We start from the raw sequence: 11,535 nt of genomic DNA on the forward strand, positions 1-11,535 counted from the left end.
ACTACCACCTAATTTTTCCAAAGAAAGAAAATATGCATTTTAATATTCTATTAAATTTAACTCTTTATTGAAATTAAAATTATGTCGGATAATAGCCAATGAGTTATAACTCAAATGGCATAATCTCCTCATATTCAATTAAAATATTGCGGGTTCAAGTCTCCTATCTTTGGTAAAAAAAAATTATGTCAAAAAAAAAATCAATTTAACATTATTTTGATAAAAAAAATCTTTTTTTTTATTTTATTTTTTAGCGTTTGATAAATTTCTAGTAGTACAAGTAAAAATACTAGAAAAAAAAAACATCTTTTTTGAGAAGATATAATTTACATCTTTTTCTAAAAGATCTTTTTTTCTTAAAAAAAGAAAAAATATTTTTCATGTAATAAATAAATAAAAAAGCATTTTTATATTGTTATACCAAAACATAATTGATAAATAAAAAGATTTTTTTGCATGAAATACCCGAACATAAAATTACTTTTACTTTTCCATAAGATCTTTTAAAAAAAGATAACTTGAAAAAAGATATTTTCTCAGAAGCTCACTTAAACAAGATCATAAAAAGATCTTTTTACATGAGATACCCAAACATAAAATTACCTTTACTTTTCTATAAGATTTTTTAAAAAAAGATATCTCAAAAAAAGATCTTTTCTTAGAAGCTCACCCAGACAAGTTCTAAGATTTGTGATTTGCTACAATTAAGTGACAAATAAGTGTTGCTCTGAGCCCTGAGCTTGAGGCTAGCGGAGGAAACTTGGAACATGGACCACAGAGTATAGAGGTAAGAAAAATCATATGATATACTATATAGTTTTGTGAGTAACAAAGATTGCAATGAGCATCTTTTATTATTTAAATTAGTTGGTAATTGTGGAGGAAATTAGATGCAGTGCAGGATTTTGAGCTTTATAAGAAAGGAAAAAAAATTCTGTTTTGTATGGTATCCCCCCAAAGCAAGTGGGGTTCAGTTCTTGCATCCATTATCTCTTGGAAAAGATTCTTGTAAGATACTCATACGCACGGGACCATTGTATTTATACTACTACTCACATATCAGACTATGTCTTTCACATGCTCATTTATTGGATGAGAAGAACAACTAACAACAACTGACTTAATAACTAACCACTGCATTACAAGGTGGCTTATAGATAACATATCACTTGAATGTTTATTGGTCCAGGTGTCAAACACCCTCTTCAAATCCAAACTTTACAGTAACCATTTGCAATATCCCGTGCTTCACTAATCACTACACATGTTACTATTTCATATGCAGCTAGAAACATCATTTGCAGCTTCTTTAAATTTGTAGAAAACCCTCTTTGTCTGCCACTTGCTACAACGTTTTTACCTTGTTTGCTTTGCATTATCATAAGTCATAGAGTCAACAAAGGGCAGGGTCAGTATAAATATGTGGGCATATAACCAAAAGGTTTCATTCAAGACTCAATCAATTGCTTGACAAACATGTCGCTTTCCTGTGCCAAGAACTTCTTCCAGAGGTTCTGGATGGATGAATTCCAAATGCCAAGTTTCTCACACAGCAGCTTCTTGAACAATGACCTCTTACCATCTCTTGGAGCAAGAATAAACCAGGAAACTCGCCTTCGAAAATACATAGTTTCGCCTTTCGACCCACGTTATAGGTACCTGTTCCAGTACCTTATGTCTTCCATTCCAATCCAATCCAATCCAATTCGAGAGTAAAGCTTAGCTTGATGTATGTTGTTATGTATGTATTATGGCAGGGCTTGGGAGATGTTACTGGTTGTTCTAGTGGTTTACTCAGCCTGGATTTGTCCCTTTGAGTTCGCGTTTCTGACTTACAAGCAAGACACGCTATTCATCATAGATAACATAGTGAATGGCTTCTTCGCAGTTGACATCGTCCTCACATTCTTCGTGGCCTACTTAGACAGCCACTCATATCTTCTGGTTGATGATCCAAAGAAAATTGCAATCAGGTACATATCTACCTGGTTTGCCTTTGATGTATGCTCCACAGCACCATTCCAGCCAATCACCCTCCTCTTCACAAACCACAGCAGTGAGATTGGTTTCAAAGTCCTTAACATGCTTCGATTATGGAGGCTCAGACGAGTCAGCTCTCTTTTTGCCAGGTTCACCTCTCTAGTCTCTACCACACCAACTACTTCTACTTGCACCTCATACTTCCTTCCACCTCATTCTTTTTTGCTTTCAGACTCGAAAAGGACATTCGCTTCAACTACTTCTGGACAAGGTGCACAAAGCTTATTGCTGTAAGCCATTCATCCATCCTTCATCTCTACCTTCTTTCACTTCAACAAACTCAATTCATTTCACACTGTTTCAGGTAACATTGTTCGCAGTACATTGTGCCGGCTGCTTCAACTATCTGATTGCAGATAAGTACCCGGATTCAAAGAGAACCTGGATTGGCGCCACGTACCCGGATTTCAAAGAAGAAAGCCTCTGGGACAGATATGTGACTGCAATGTACTGGTCCATTGTCACTCTTACAACCACCGGCTATGGAGATTTGCATGCAGAGAACACCAGAGAGATGCTGTTTGATATCTTCTACATGCTCTTCAACTTGGGTTTAACATCATACATCATTGGAAACATGACCAACCTAGTTGTTCACTGGACCAGCCGCACCAGAAACTTCGTATGCTTCTCTTCTCCACTAATCTTCTTCTTCTTCTTTTCATTCAGTTCTAGTCAATCAATTCTGGTTTGAATGGCACAGAGAGATACAGTGAGAGCAGCCACTGAGTTCGCTTCCAGAAACCATCTTCCACCACGGATACAGGATCAGATGTTGTCACACATATGCTTGAAGTTCAAGACAGAAGCATTGAAGCAGCAAGAAACACTGAATGATCTGCCAAGGGCGATTCGTTCAAGCATTGCACACCATCTGTTCTTTCCAGTTGTGCAAAGGGTCTACCTCTTCAAAGGAGTCTCCCATGACTTCCTTTTCCAACTGGTAATATGATAATAATAATAATAATAATAATAATAATAATTTCTTCTTCAGCTTTGTCACACAACAGTAACAAACTCCTTAAATAAATAAATAACAGGTTTCAGAAATGGAAGCTGAGTATTTCCCACCCAGGGAAGATGTGGTACTGCAAACCGAATCATCTACAGACTTGTACGTTCTGGTTTCAGGGGCAGTGGTGAGTTACATAAAGAATCGATGAAGCTATGAGTGCACGCATGTCAGAGAATGCTTACTGAGGCTTTTCTATTGTTGCAGGATCTTGTTCAATACGTGGATGGCCAAGAACAAGTATGTCATGCTATTCAAACATTAGTGTTTCATTTGTTTCCCCCCAATCAAATTAGAACTGAACATGAATTGTTATCATTTCAGCTCTTTAGGAAAGTATTTGCAGTAGATACGTTTGGTGAGATTGGTGCATTATATCATGTACCTCAGCCTTTCACAGTTCGGACCACAGAGCTTTCTCAAATTCTAAGACTCAACAGAACATCACTCACCAATGTTTTGCATGCAAATCCCAGAGATGCACAGATCATAACGGATAACCTCTTCATGGTAATTACAATTCATTTATGGCATTTGGCATATCCCTCTCCCTGCTATTACAACGTTCAATCATTGCTTGACAGAGGTCAAAGGGGCATCAAGAGCCAGGCTTGGAATATCCGAGTGCGGATCCTAGATTGTTTCTTCAGAAACTGCTTCACGGAGGCAACAAAAGAGGCAGATTTTCCCGCACATGTACGGCTTCTGAGGCCAATTTGCAGGATGATCATCATTCAATCAGTGCTGAAGATGGCAAAAGAGATGATCAAGACATGGTTGAAATTCTGCTTGAGAGAGACGCAAATGCAAATACCCCAAAAGTTCCAGTGCAACAGCTCAAAAGCAAGAGCATCTCTGACCAAATAGTGACTTGTGAAAAAGAGATGAAATCTTCAGGAGAATATAGAATACAGGTTGTGGAGCCAGAAATACTTAACCTTGATAGGAATGACTCAACCATGAACAAAAGTAAAGATGCTTCTGGGTTCATGAAGAAGAGAGTCACAATCCACTTGCTAAGCGGGTGCAAAACTAACCCACAGGGACAGTACGGAAAGTTGATCATCCTTCCTGAATCATTGGAAGAGCTGCTCAACATTGCTGGTAAGTATATTTAATTATCAACCTATTATAGCTGCCTTCTGCTTTTCAGTTTCTTTTGTTACATTCATAAATCAGTAATGCAATATTCTCAATACAACGTTATAACTATTAACTTGGAAAACTGCAGGTGAAAAATTTGGAGGCTTGAAACCTACAAAAGTAATTAATGAAAAGAATGCAGAGATAGACGACACAAACGTCATTAGAGATGGGGATCATCTCTTCTTTCTTTGTAGTGATAGTGAAAATTTGACATTATGATATTAGCAGTGCACAAGCAATGGTAGGTTGTACCTTTAGGAAAGCTAATGTAATGTCATAATCAAATTGGAAAAAATGATACAATTCAATTACAACATAGGCTCTTTGTTTATGATGGTGGAAACAAAACTTTACAATCTCATTTAATAATTTAAGATAGGGGTAGTTACTAGTCCAAGAAAACCAAGTCATATAATCAAGTGACTGTCCCTGTAATGTGTTTGCCAATGTACTTCACGATTCAATCAAACAGTATTTCGCAGTAATGAATGCCTTTACAACCAGAAGTGCTCTCGCTCAGCCAAAAGAGATGCCTGGGTAACCTTAAACGAATCATCTCACTTTTGCGTTGCCGCAGTCTGGATTTCTGAAAACTCTGCCTAATGAATGCTATTGACAAATAAAACTTAACTCTTCAACTTGATCGGTATAGGATGTGCCTCCGTGTTAAAGACGAACTTATCCAATGGAATGAGAGAGCTGTCCGAAAAAAGCAAGTATAAGTACTTGAGTGTTTCTCCTAGAAAGAAAGTCTCCATTTTGTCTCTTTTATGCGGAGGAATACTAGTTACGTCATCCAGAGAACAATAACCACCAGTATCGACCTTTGTGTATTTCTCAAAAGCTTCAAAGATTTGCCAACCCCATTCGCGGTATCTGTAAGACAAAATATATATTTAAGAAAATTATTATTACCGCAACAAATGAAAATATAAATCAACCTTAGACATAAGAGAAGGAGGGGGATCATACTTTGGATCTTCAGTAATGCGGTATAAAACAAACAATGACTCCACAGTCTCAGGTCTCAAGAGATTATGACGATCAGCAGGTTTTATTATAATGTCATTCACGTATTCTGAGCTCTTATTCCCTCCATCAAGATCTTGTTCAGAATACTCCTATATAAAACAGATGCTACATGTCAAGTCTCCATTCTTGCTATATAATAATGCAAGAAAACAAATAATATGCATATACGGCCCCAGGGAGCAGAGCAGAATATACTTTTGAACGGTTTACCAAATAAACAATTCAAAGTGCCACAATAGTCTCACAAACCTCAGTATGAAAGTAAGCAATTTCAGGAGCCAGACCAGTAGAAGTTACTGCATACATCTCAAAGCATGTTTTAGCCAGATCTTCTGCAAGCTTCATATTCTCCAGATCTTCAAAGTTAAGCATGTTGTTTTTCATTGCTTGTTCTTTTGTGAGGCCTTTGGTGGCACCCAGTGCAAGAGTACCAGATAAGAAACACACCTGGATTGGTTGCATTAATTTACATAAACGTTATTAGGACAATGTCAACACATACACTCATTTACAACTGGTTAAAATGCTTGGCTGAAAGACATTTTCAAGAGCATTAAAGTCATAGAATAACCTATCTTATGGCTCTTAAGTAATACTGCTAATGTAAATGCCAATATCTTGGACCAATCACAATATCGCACAGTTCAGCCAATCACGGTTGTGACCATCTAATTTCCTAGAATTCTTATGTAACACTACTACATAGGCTCATTTTTCTTTATTCAAATTCGTTCGACAATTATGAAATCATCATCTGACAGATGTGAAAACAGGAATGCCTATACGGAAGTACTTGAAACAAATACTGTTCCTTGTACATAAAACAAACTCGGCAGAAATTTAAGTTGTTTGTGGAACAAATTTTACCAAGGACACAAAAAAGCATATCTTAGCATGAAGCAGGCATTTAATATACTGTGTATGCTAGATAAAGGCAAAGTGCAAGGGCATTGACTGTCTAATTTTGTTTGATAACTTAGAGTACCACAGGATGGGCATATCATAACTCCAGAGGGGGAGAAATGAATTTGACACCTCAAGTCCACCAATTACAAATCAATAACATTTAATAGAAGTCAATCTATATTTCATCAGTGTCATCTAAATAGCTGGTTCATTGGCCGACATTTAGCCCAATAACTCAACAAATTGGCACTGTTTCTACTGAATGGAATTTTCAAGCAACTAACTTGCTAAAAAGATTTCATGCAATGCCAAGATTCATAATTAGGAGGTACAGCATACCAGATGATCCATTTTTGGGCTGAAATCACCATTTAATCCATACGGCAATTCGCCAATAAAAACTAATCCATTTGGAATTGTTTTCCGAACAAGAAGATGTCTAACGCCGTTCATTGCTTCCTTATACATATCATATAGATACGATGTATTACTATCTCTGCTAGCTCCACTCTGAAGCCAAACTTTAAGTAAGTACTCATAGTAACTGTCACCACGGGATCCCAATCTGTAATTTTCTCCACTGAATTGACCAGAATGAGGGCTGCATTTACATATGAGAAATATAATAAGAAAATGCAGGACAACATACTAGCATCTGAGCATCAGCATGATAGTGAGTGAAAAAGTTGATTAAGCAATCGATTAATTGAGCACAAGACAGTTTTAAAGATTTATCAAAAATGACCCCAAGTTAAAACTGATGGCTGAATACTCCAATTAAATCATACGAGATTCCTTACCTAATATAGATGGGAACTAGTCCTTCAGTCTTTGGAAGAGTCTTTATGTGATCCATGACTTTCATTGCCTCCAAACTATATTTCTGATCACCAGATACAGAACTGAGATAATTAAACTCTAGCTGTAAAGTGGAAACTTCTGCTGTGCTACTCAATCCACCAGGAGCTGCACGGCCTGAAGAGTCATGCAAAATAACATCACTAAATGGAATTGCTGTTGGACTGGCTGTAAAAGCAGATAGCAGACGGTCAGCCAAATTCTTAGCAGTTTCTAGATAAACAGCAGGTTTAGGTCCTGCATGAGTTATGTTCATTCCCTTTTCCCCACCACTTAGATGGTATGCACTTAATAGGCCACCCAGAACCCGTATTGTGGTTTCAAATAAATTTACTTGGCCCTTTTTGCTAATTCTATCAGAAAGGTTTTCTTCAATCCAGGTTCCTGCTTCGGCAACAACTTCATCAATGCCCATTATCATAGCTGTATCAAGAGCATCCACTACTGTAGCACCTAATCCCCCTAATCCATCAGTTCCATGGTGGCTCAGTGGCATAAGTTCATCGTGACCCATTGCATATTTTTTGTAGCCAGACCAAGCATGAATAAAAGCATCTTTGACCTTTTGTTTCCTGGTAATCCACATTGTTCTGGCATCTCGATTTTCAGTTGCATGACCAATACCATTATTAGTCCCTTTAGCATCAGGTGGTAACCGAGGAGGAAGCCTTGGAGCCCGTCTCCATAACTTCTTCAATCTACCAGCACCATTAGTAATACTGATACCTTCCCTGTTTCTATTTCCTATTGTTTGATCCTTAGAAACTACGTCACCAGGACTTGTATGTGTCAGCATAAGATATGCTACACCAAAGATCAGTAACAGAAGCAAAAACTTTCCAGTACTACAGCTAAAACAATCCCGCTTTCGGTTACTGGTGAGAAAGCTCTGAGTAATGACCTGGAAAATCAAGACACGATAAATAAGTGTGCTTTTCTTTTTCCTTTTTTTTTTTTCACATTTTAGTAAAAGACAGGTAAGAATAACTAGTTTTTCCTCTCTCGATACCTTTTATGTCTCAAGACCAAAATTCCTCATATACAGAACATCAGTGCAGTGATCAAGATACAACTAAATTCTCCACTATCTTATGGTCGTGCCCTTGTCTCCCTCTTGCTTAGGATCTGCTCTGCTCTGTTCTAGGGTTTCTAGCTTCTAGGTATTTTTTTTAATAATAATTGTTGAATAATTGTTGTTAGTTAATCTGTGGACTTGTTATGGGTTGAATAATTGTTGAATAAGTGTTAATTAATCTGTGAATCTTGCTGTTTTTACTGTAAATTACTCCATTGGTAATGATTCTGATAATTCATCTGCAGAAGGTGATGGGGTTTGAATCCTTTGAAACTAAGTGTTGCACGTGGGGTATGCCTGTTTTATGTCTTCTTCACTGTTGTGCTCTGTCGACCGTTGTGCTGTGTTTTTGTGTTCAATTAAAATTTTTCTTTGAGAACTTAGCTTTGCCATGCTTGATAAATTGCGCCAATTATGCATTTCTTGAAATTGGTATGCCTCTGTAGATTCTAAATAGTGTGTTTCATGTTTCTGATTTTGATAATTTGAGTAGTTTATGAAGCATAGTTCACTGTTATTGCAAATGATTTGGGACTGCTTTTGAGGAGTGTATGAAGCAGATTACTTGCTGTGTTTGGAGTTGTGTATTAATTAAATTGGTTAATTTGTTATTTGAGCCATGTTACAGCTTGTTGTTAAATAAAGTTTAAAGCTTCAATATCCATTTATTAGTTGGCAATGTTAATATTATTAATAATATTAATAATAATACTAATCACAAAGTGGAGAGGGATTGTAGAATTTGTCACATAGGTTTGGAGAGTGATAGTTCTGAGTCTGGTGTTTCAATTGAATTGGGTTGTGCTTGTAAAGATGATTTTGTTGCTGCTCACAAAGTATGTGCTGAGACATGGTTTAAGATTAAGGGGAATTTGAGTATGAATCCCATCTTTACTTTATTTTGTTTAACTGCAAAATTTGGTTTTTGATATTTTTTAATGCTGAATTTGATTGATTTTGTGGATATTTTAGACACCCTTTTGTTTATGATTCATGGAATTGAGAATTGGATTGTTTGGTATTGCTCTATATGTATACTTGTTATATGTCTTGGTGCTGAGTTTGACAAATATTCTCAATTACTTACAGCTATGGTTTCCTTCTTGAACGGGATTTTATTTTTCCAAAAGAAATCATATTAGGGTTGTGAATTGTTTAACTGAGTGATGAGCGTAAAGCTGAATGTGAAGATTGAAGTGGACTCAGCGGTGGATGTCAAGCTATGCTCACAAGACTCAATTGAATTTCATACCCTTGCGGCAAGTGTAGCTGCTGTGCTCACTCATCATTGATGTTGCGTTCATCAACAACAGCTTCTCTGCGCTTCTTTCGGCACCAATCTCAATTTGGTACTCTTTCTCATCCCAACCCCTTCCTTTTTCCCATTACTCTCTCTTATACCACTGATATTGATGCCATCAAAGACAGACCCCATCTCCTATATTCTATTAGGAATCTCCAAAACCTTGATTCTGCTTTGCATCTCTTTCACAAGATGGTTTCCGTAAACCCTTTGCCATCTGTGAAGGACTTTAATTTATTGTTTAGCTCTATTGTTAAGATGAAGCATTACACAGCTGCCATTTCGTTAATCAAACACTTTTTCTCCTTAGAACTCAAATCTAATATCTGTACACTCAATATTGTTGTCAATTGTCTGTGCAGTTTGAATCACACTCCCTTTGCCTTCTCTGTGGTGGGGTGGGGATGATGTTCAAAATCGGTTTGGAGCCCAATGTGGTCACATTTACCACCATTGTTAATGGTCTTTGTATTGAAGGCAATGTGGATTATGCTATTTGGATTGTTGACCACATGAATAACATGGGATATCAACCCGACGCCCACACGATTGGAACAATTATAAATGGATTGTGCAAGATGGGCAACACCCCTGCTGCCATTGCCATTCTAAGGAAGACGGAAACAAGAAACTGCAAACCAAGTGTTGATGTTGCAGGTTATAACGCAATTGTGGATAGTCTTTGCAAGGATGGGCTGGTATCTGAGGCTCTGAGTCTATTCTCCGAAATGACAACGAAAGGTATACAACCCAGTACTATCACTTACAATTGCTTGATTCAAGGGCTGTGTACTTTCAGCAGATGGCAGGAGGCTGCATCTTTACTGAGCGAGAGAAAGCAAAAGGGAATTATGCCGGATACACATACTTTTACTATTTTAATGGATGCTCTTTGTAAAGAGGGAAAGATTTCAAGTGCTAGAGCCTAGAGCCATACTTGGTCAAATGGTTCGAATGGGAGAAGAGCCTAACGTTGTCACCTATCACTCAATGATTGCTGGTTATTGTTTCCAAAATCAAATGGAGGAGGCCATGAAAGTATTTGATTTGATGGTTCACAAGGGATGCCTACCAAACGTTAACACTTATGCCTCATTAATCCATGGGTGGTGCAAGATCAAAAGGATTAATAAGGCTATTTATCTCTTGGATGAAATGATCAATAAAGGTTTAAAGCTGGATGTTGTGACTTGGAATACTCTTATCCAAAGTGGGTAAACCGTTAGCTGCTAAAGAATTGTTTTTTACAATGCACAAATTTGGTCAATATCCTAATCTATCGAGCTGTGCCACTATATTGGATGGCCTATTCAAATGTCACTTGTCTTCGGATGCAATATCATTATTTCGAGAAATTGAGAAGAATAATTTGGATCTTAATATTGAAATTTACAATGTGGTGCTCGATGGGATGTGCCGTGCTGGAAAACTGAATGATGCGTGTGAACTCTTCTCTTATCTTCCAGCAAAAGGCTTGAAACCAAGGTCTATGTAGGGAAGGACTTCTGATTGATGCTGAAGAGTTGCTGATGAATATGGAAGAGCATGGCTGCTTGCCAGATAGCTGCACGTATAATGTCTTCATCCAAGGATTACTACGACGAAATGCTGCTCTGGCCTCTGAAGTCAATAAAATATTTTCAGATTATGAAAGACAAAGGTTTTGCAGCAAATGCTACAACCATGGAGTTGCTTGTAGATTACCTCTCTACGCACAAAGGAGAGAATGTTTTTCAAGAATTTATGCAGAAAATTGTTTGAATATATCAATAAAACCTCTTAGTTCTATATTTGAATTGAGGATTTGATGAGACTTCCATGCTGCTTTTTGTTTTCAAATTGGCCACAGCAAAATTTTCCTTCTTGAGAAGGTTATGCATTACTTTACTCTAGTCATCTGCTTCGTTTTAAGCTTTATTCATATGGAATTTTATGGAACAAGTTAAAACTTATGATATAAGAATATTTGTATTTAATATAGTATTTGCTAATATATTTTTAAATTTAGATTAAATAATTTAAAATTACTTTATATTATAACAGAACGTATTTTCATTTAATAACATTAAAAACCAAAACCATAGAAAATATTACAGGAAAATAAATATGTATTTTATAAGGAGTAAAAACTTATTTAAACTTTTAAAAAAATTTAGTTATTTA

At 36.7% G+C, this 11,535-nt stretch overlaps 3 protein-coding genes across 6 annotated transcripts; 2 read left to right on the top strand and 1 right to left on the bottom strand.

Moving 5' to 3' along the window:
* On the top strand, window positions 961–4,683 carry LOC107622561 (potassium channel KAT3). Its single transcript, XM_016324506.2, has 10 exons — window positions 961–1,655; window positions 1,758–2,129; window positions 2,213–2,270; window positions 2,345–2,662; window positions 2,744–2,983; window positions 3,081–3,179; window positions 3,260–3,292; window positions 3,377–3,562; window positions 3,637–4,156; window positions 4,284–4,683. The coding sequence occupies exons 1-10, from the start codon at window positions 1,477–1,479 to the stop codon at window positions 4,415–4,417; spliced, it is 2,139 nt and encodes a 712-aa protein (XP_016179992.1). The 5' UTR covers window positions 961–1,476; the 3' UTR covers window positions 4,418–4,683.
* On the bottom strand, window positions 4,420–7,895 carry LOC107622562 (mannosyl-oligosaccharide 1,2-alpha-mannosidase MNS3; the record flags this gene model as incomplete). The annotated part of the gene is given in 5 exon segments (XM_016324507.2): window positions 4,420–5,074; window positions 5,171–5,319; window positions 5,480–5,677; window positions 6,476–6,737; window positions 6,937–7,895. Coding segments are annotated over 5 exon segments (1,818 nt in total), but the record flags the coding sequence as incomplete, so codon positions are not given.
* LOC107622563 (putative pentatricopeptide repeat-containing protein At1g12700, mitochondrial) lies at window positions 8,081–11,264 on the top strand. Of its 4 annotated transcripts, none has more exons than XM_021113946.1 (4): window positions 8,094–8,154; window positions 8,315–8,360; window positions 9,248–9,418; window positions 9,850–11,264. In XM_021113946.1, the coding sequence occupies exons 3-4, from the start codon at window positions 9,361–9,363 to the stop codon at window positions 10,299–10,301; spliced, it is 510 nt and encodes a 169-aa protein (XP_020969605.1). In that variant the 5' UTR covers window positions 8,094–8,154; window positions 8,315–8,360; window positions 9,248–9,360; the 3' UTR covers window positions 10,302–11,264. The 4 variants fall into 4 exon arrangements, 3 of the variants coding, with proteins under 3 accessions (XP_020969604.1, XP_020969605.1, XP_020969603.1); XR_002356086.1 differs by having other exon boundaries at window positions 8,140–8,154; window positions 9,159–9,418; window positions 9,735–9,913; XM_021113945.1 differs by lacking the exon at window positions 8,315–8,360 and having other exon boundaries at window positions 8,081–8,154; window positions 9,159–9,418.

The sequence above is a fragment of the Arachis ipaensis genome, chromosome B10, assembly GCF_000816755.2.
Source record: "Arachis ipaensis cultivar K30076 chromosome B10, Araip1.1, whole genome shotgun sequence".
Classification (NCBI taxonomy): domain Eukaryota; kingdom Viridiplantae; phylum Streptophyta; class Magnoliopsida; order Fabales; family Fabaceae; genus Arachis; species Arachis ipaensis.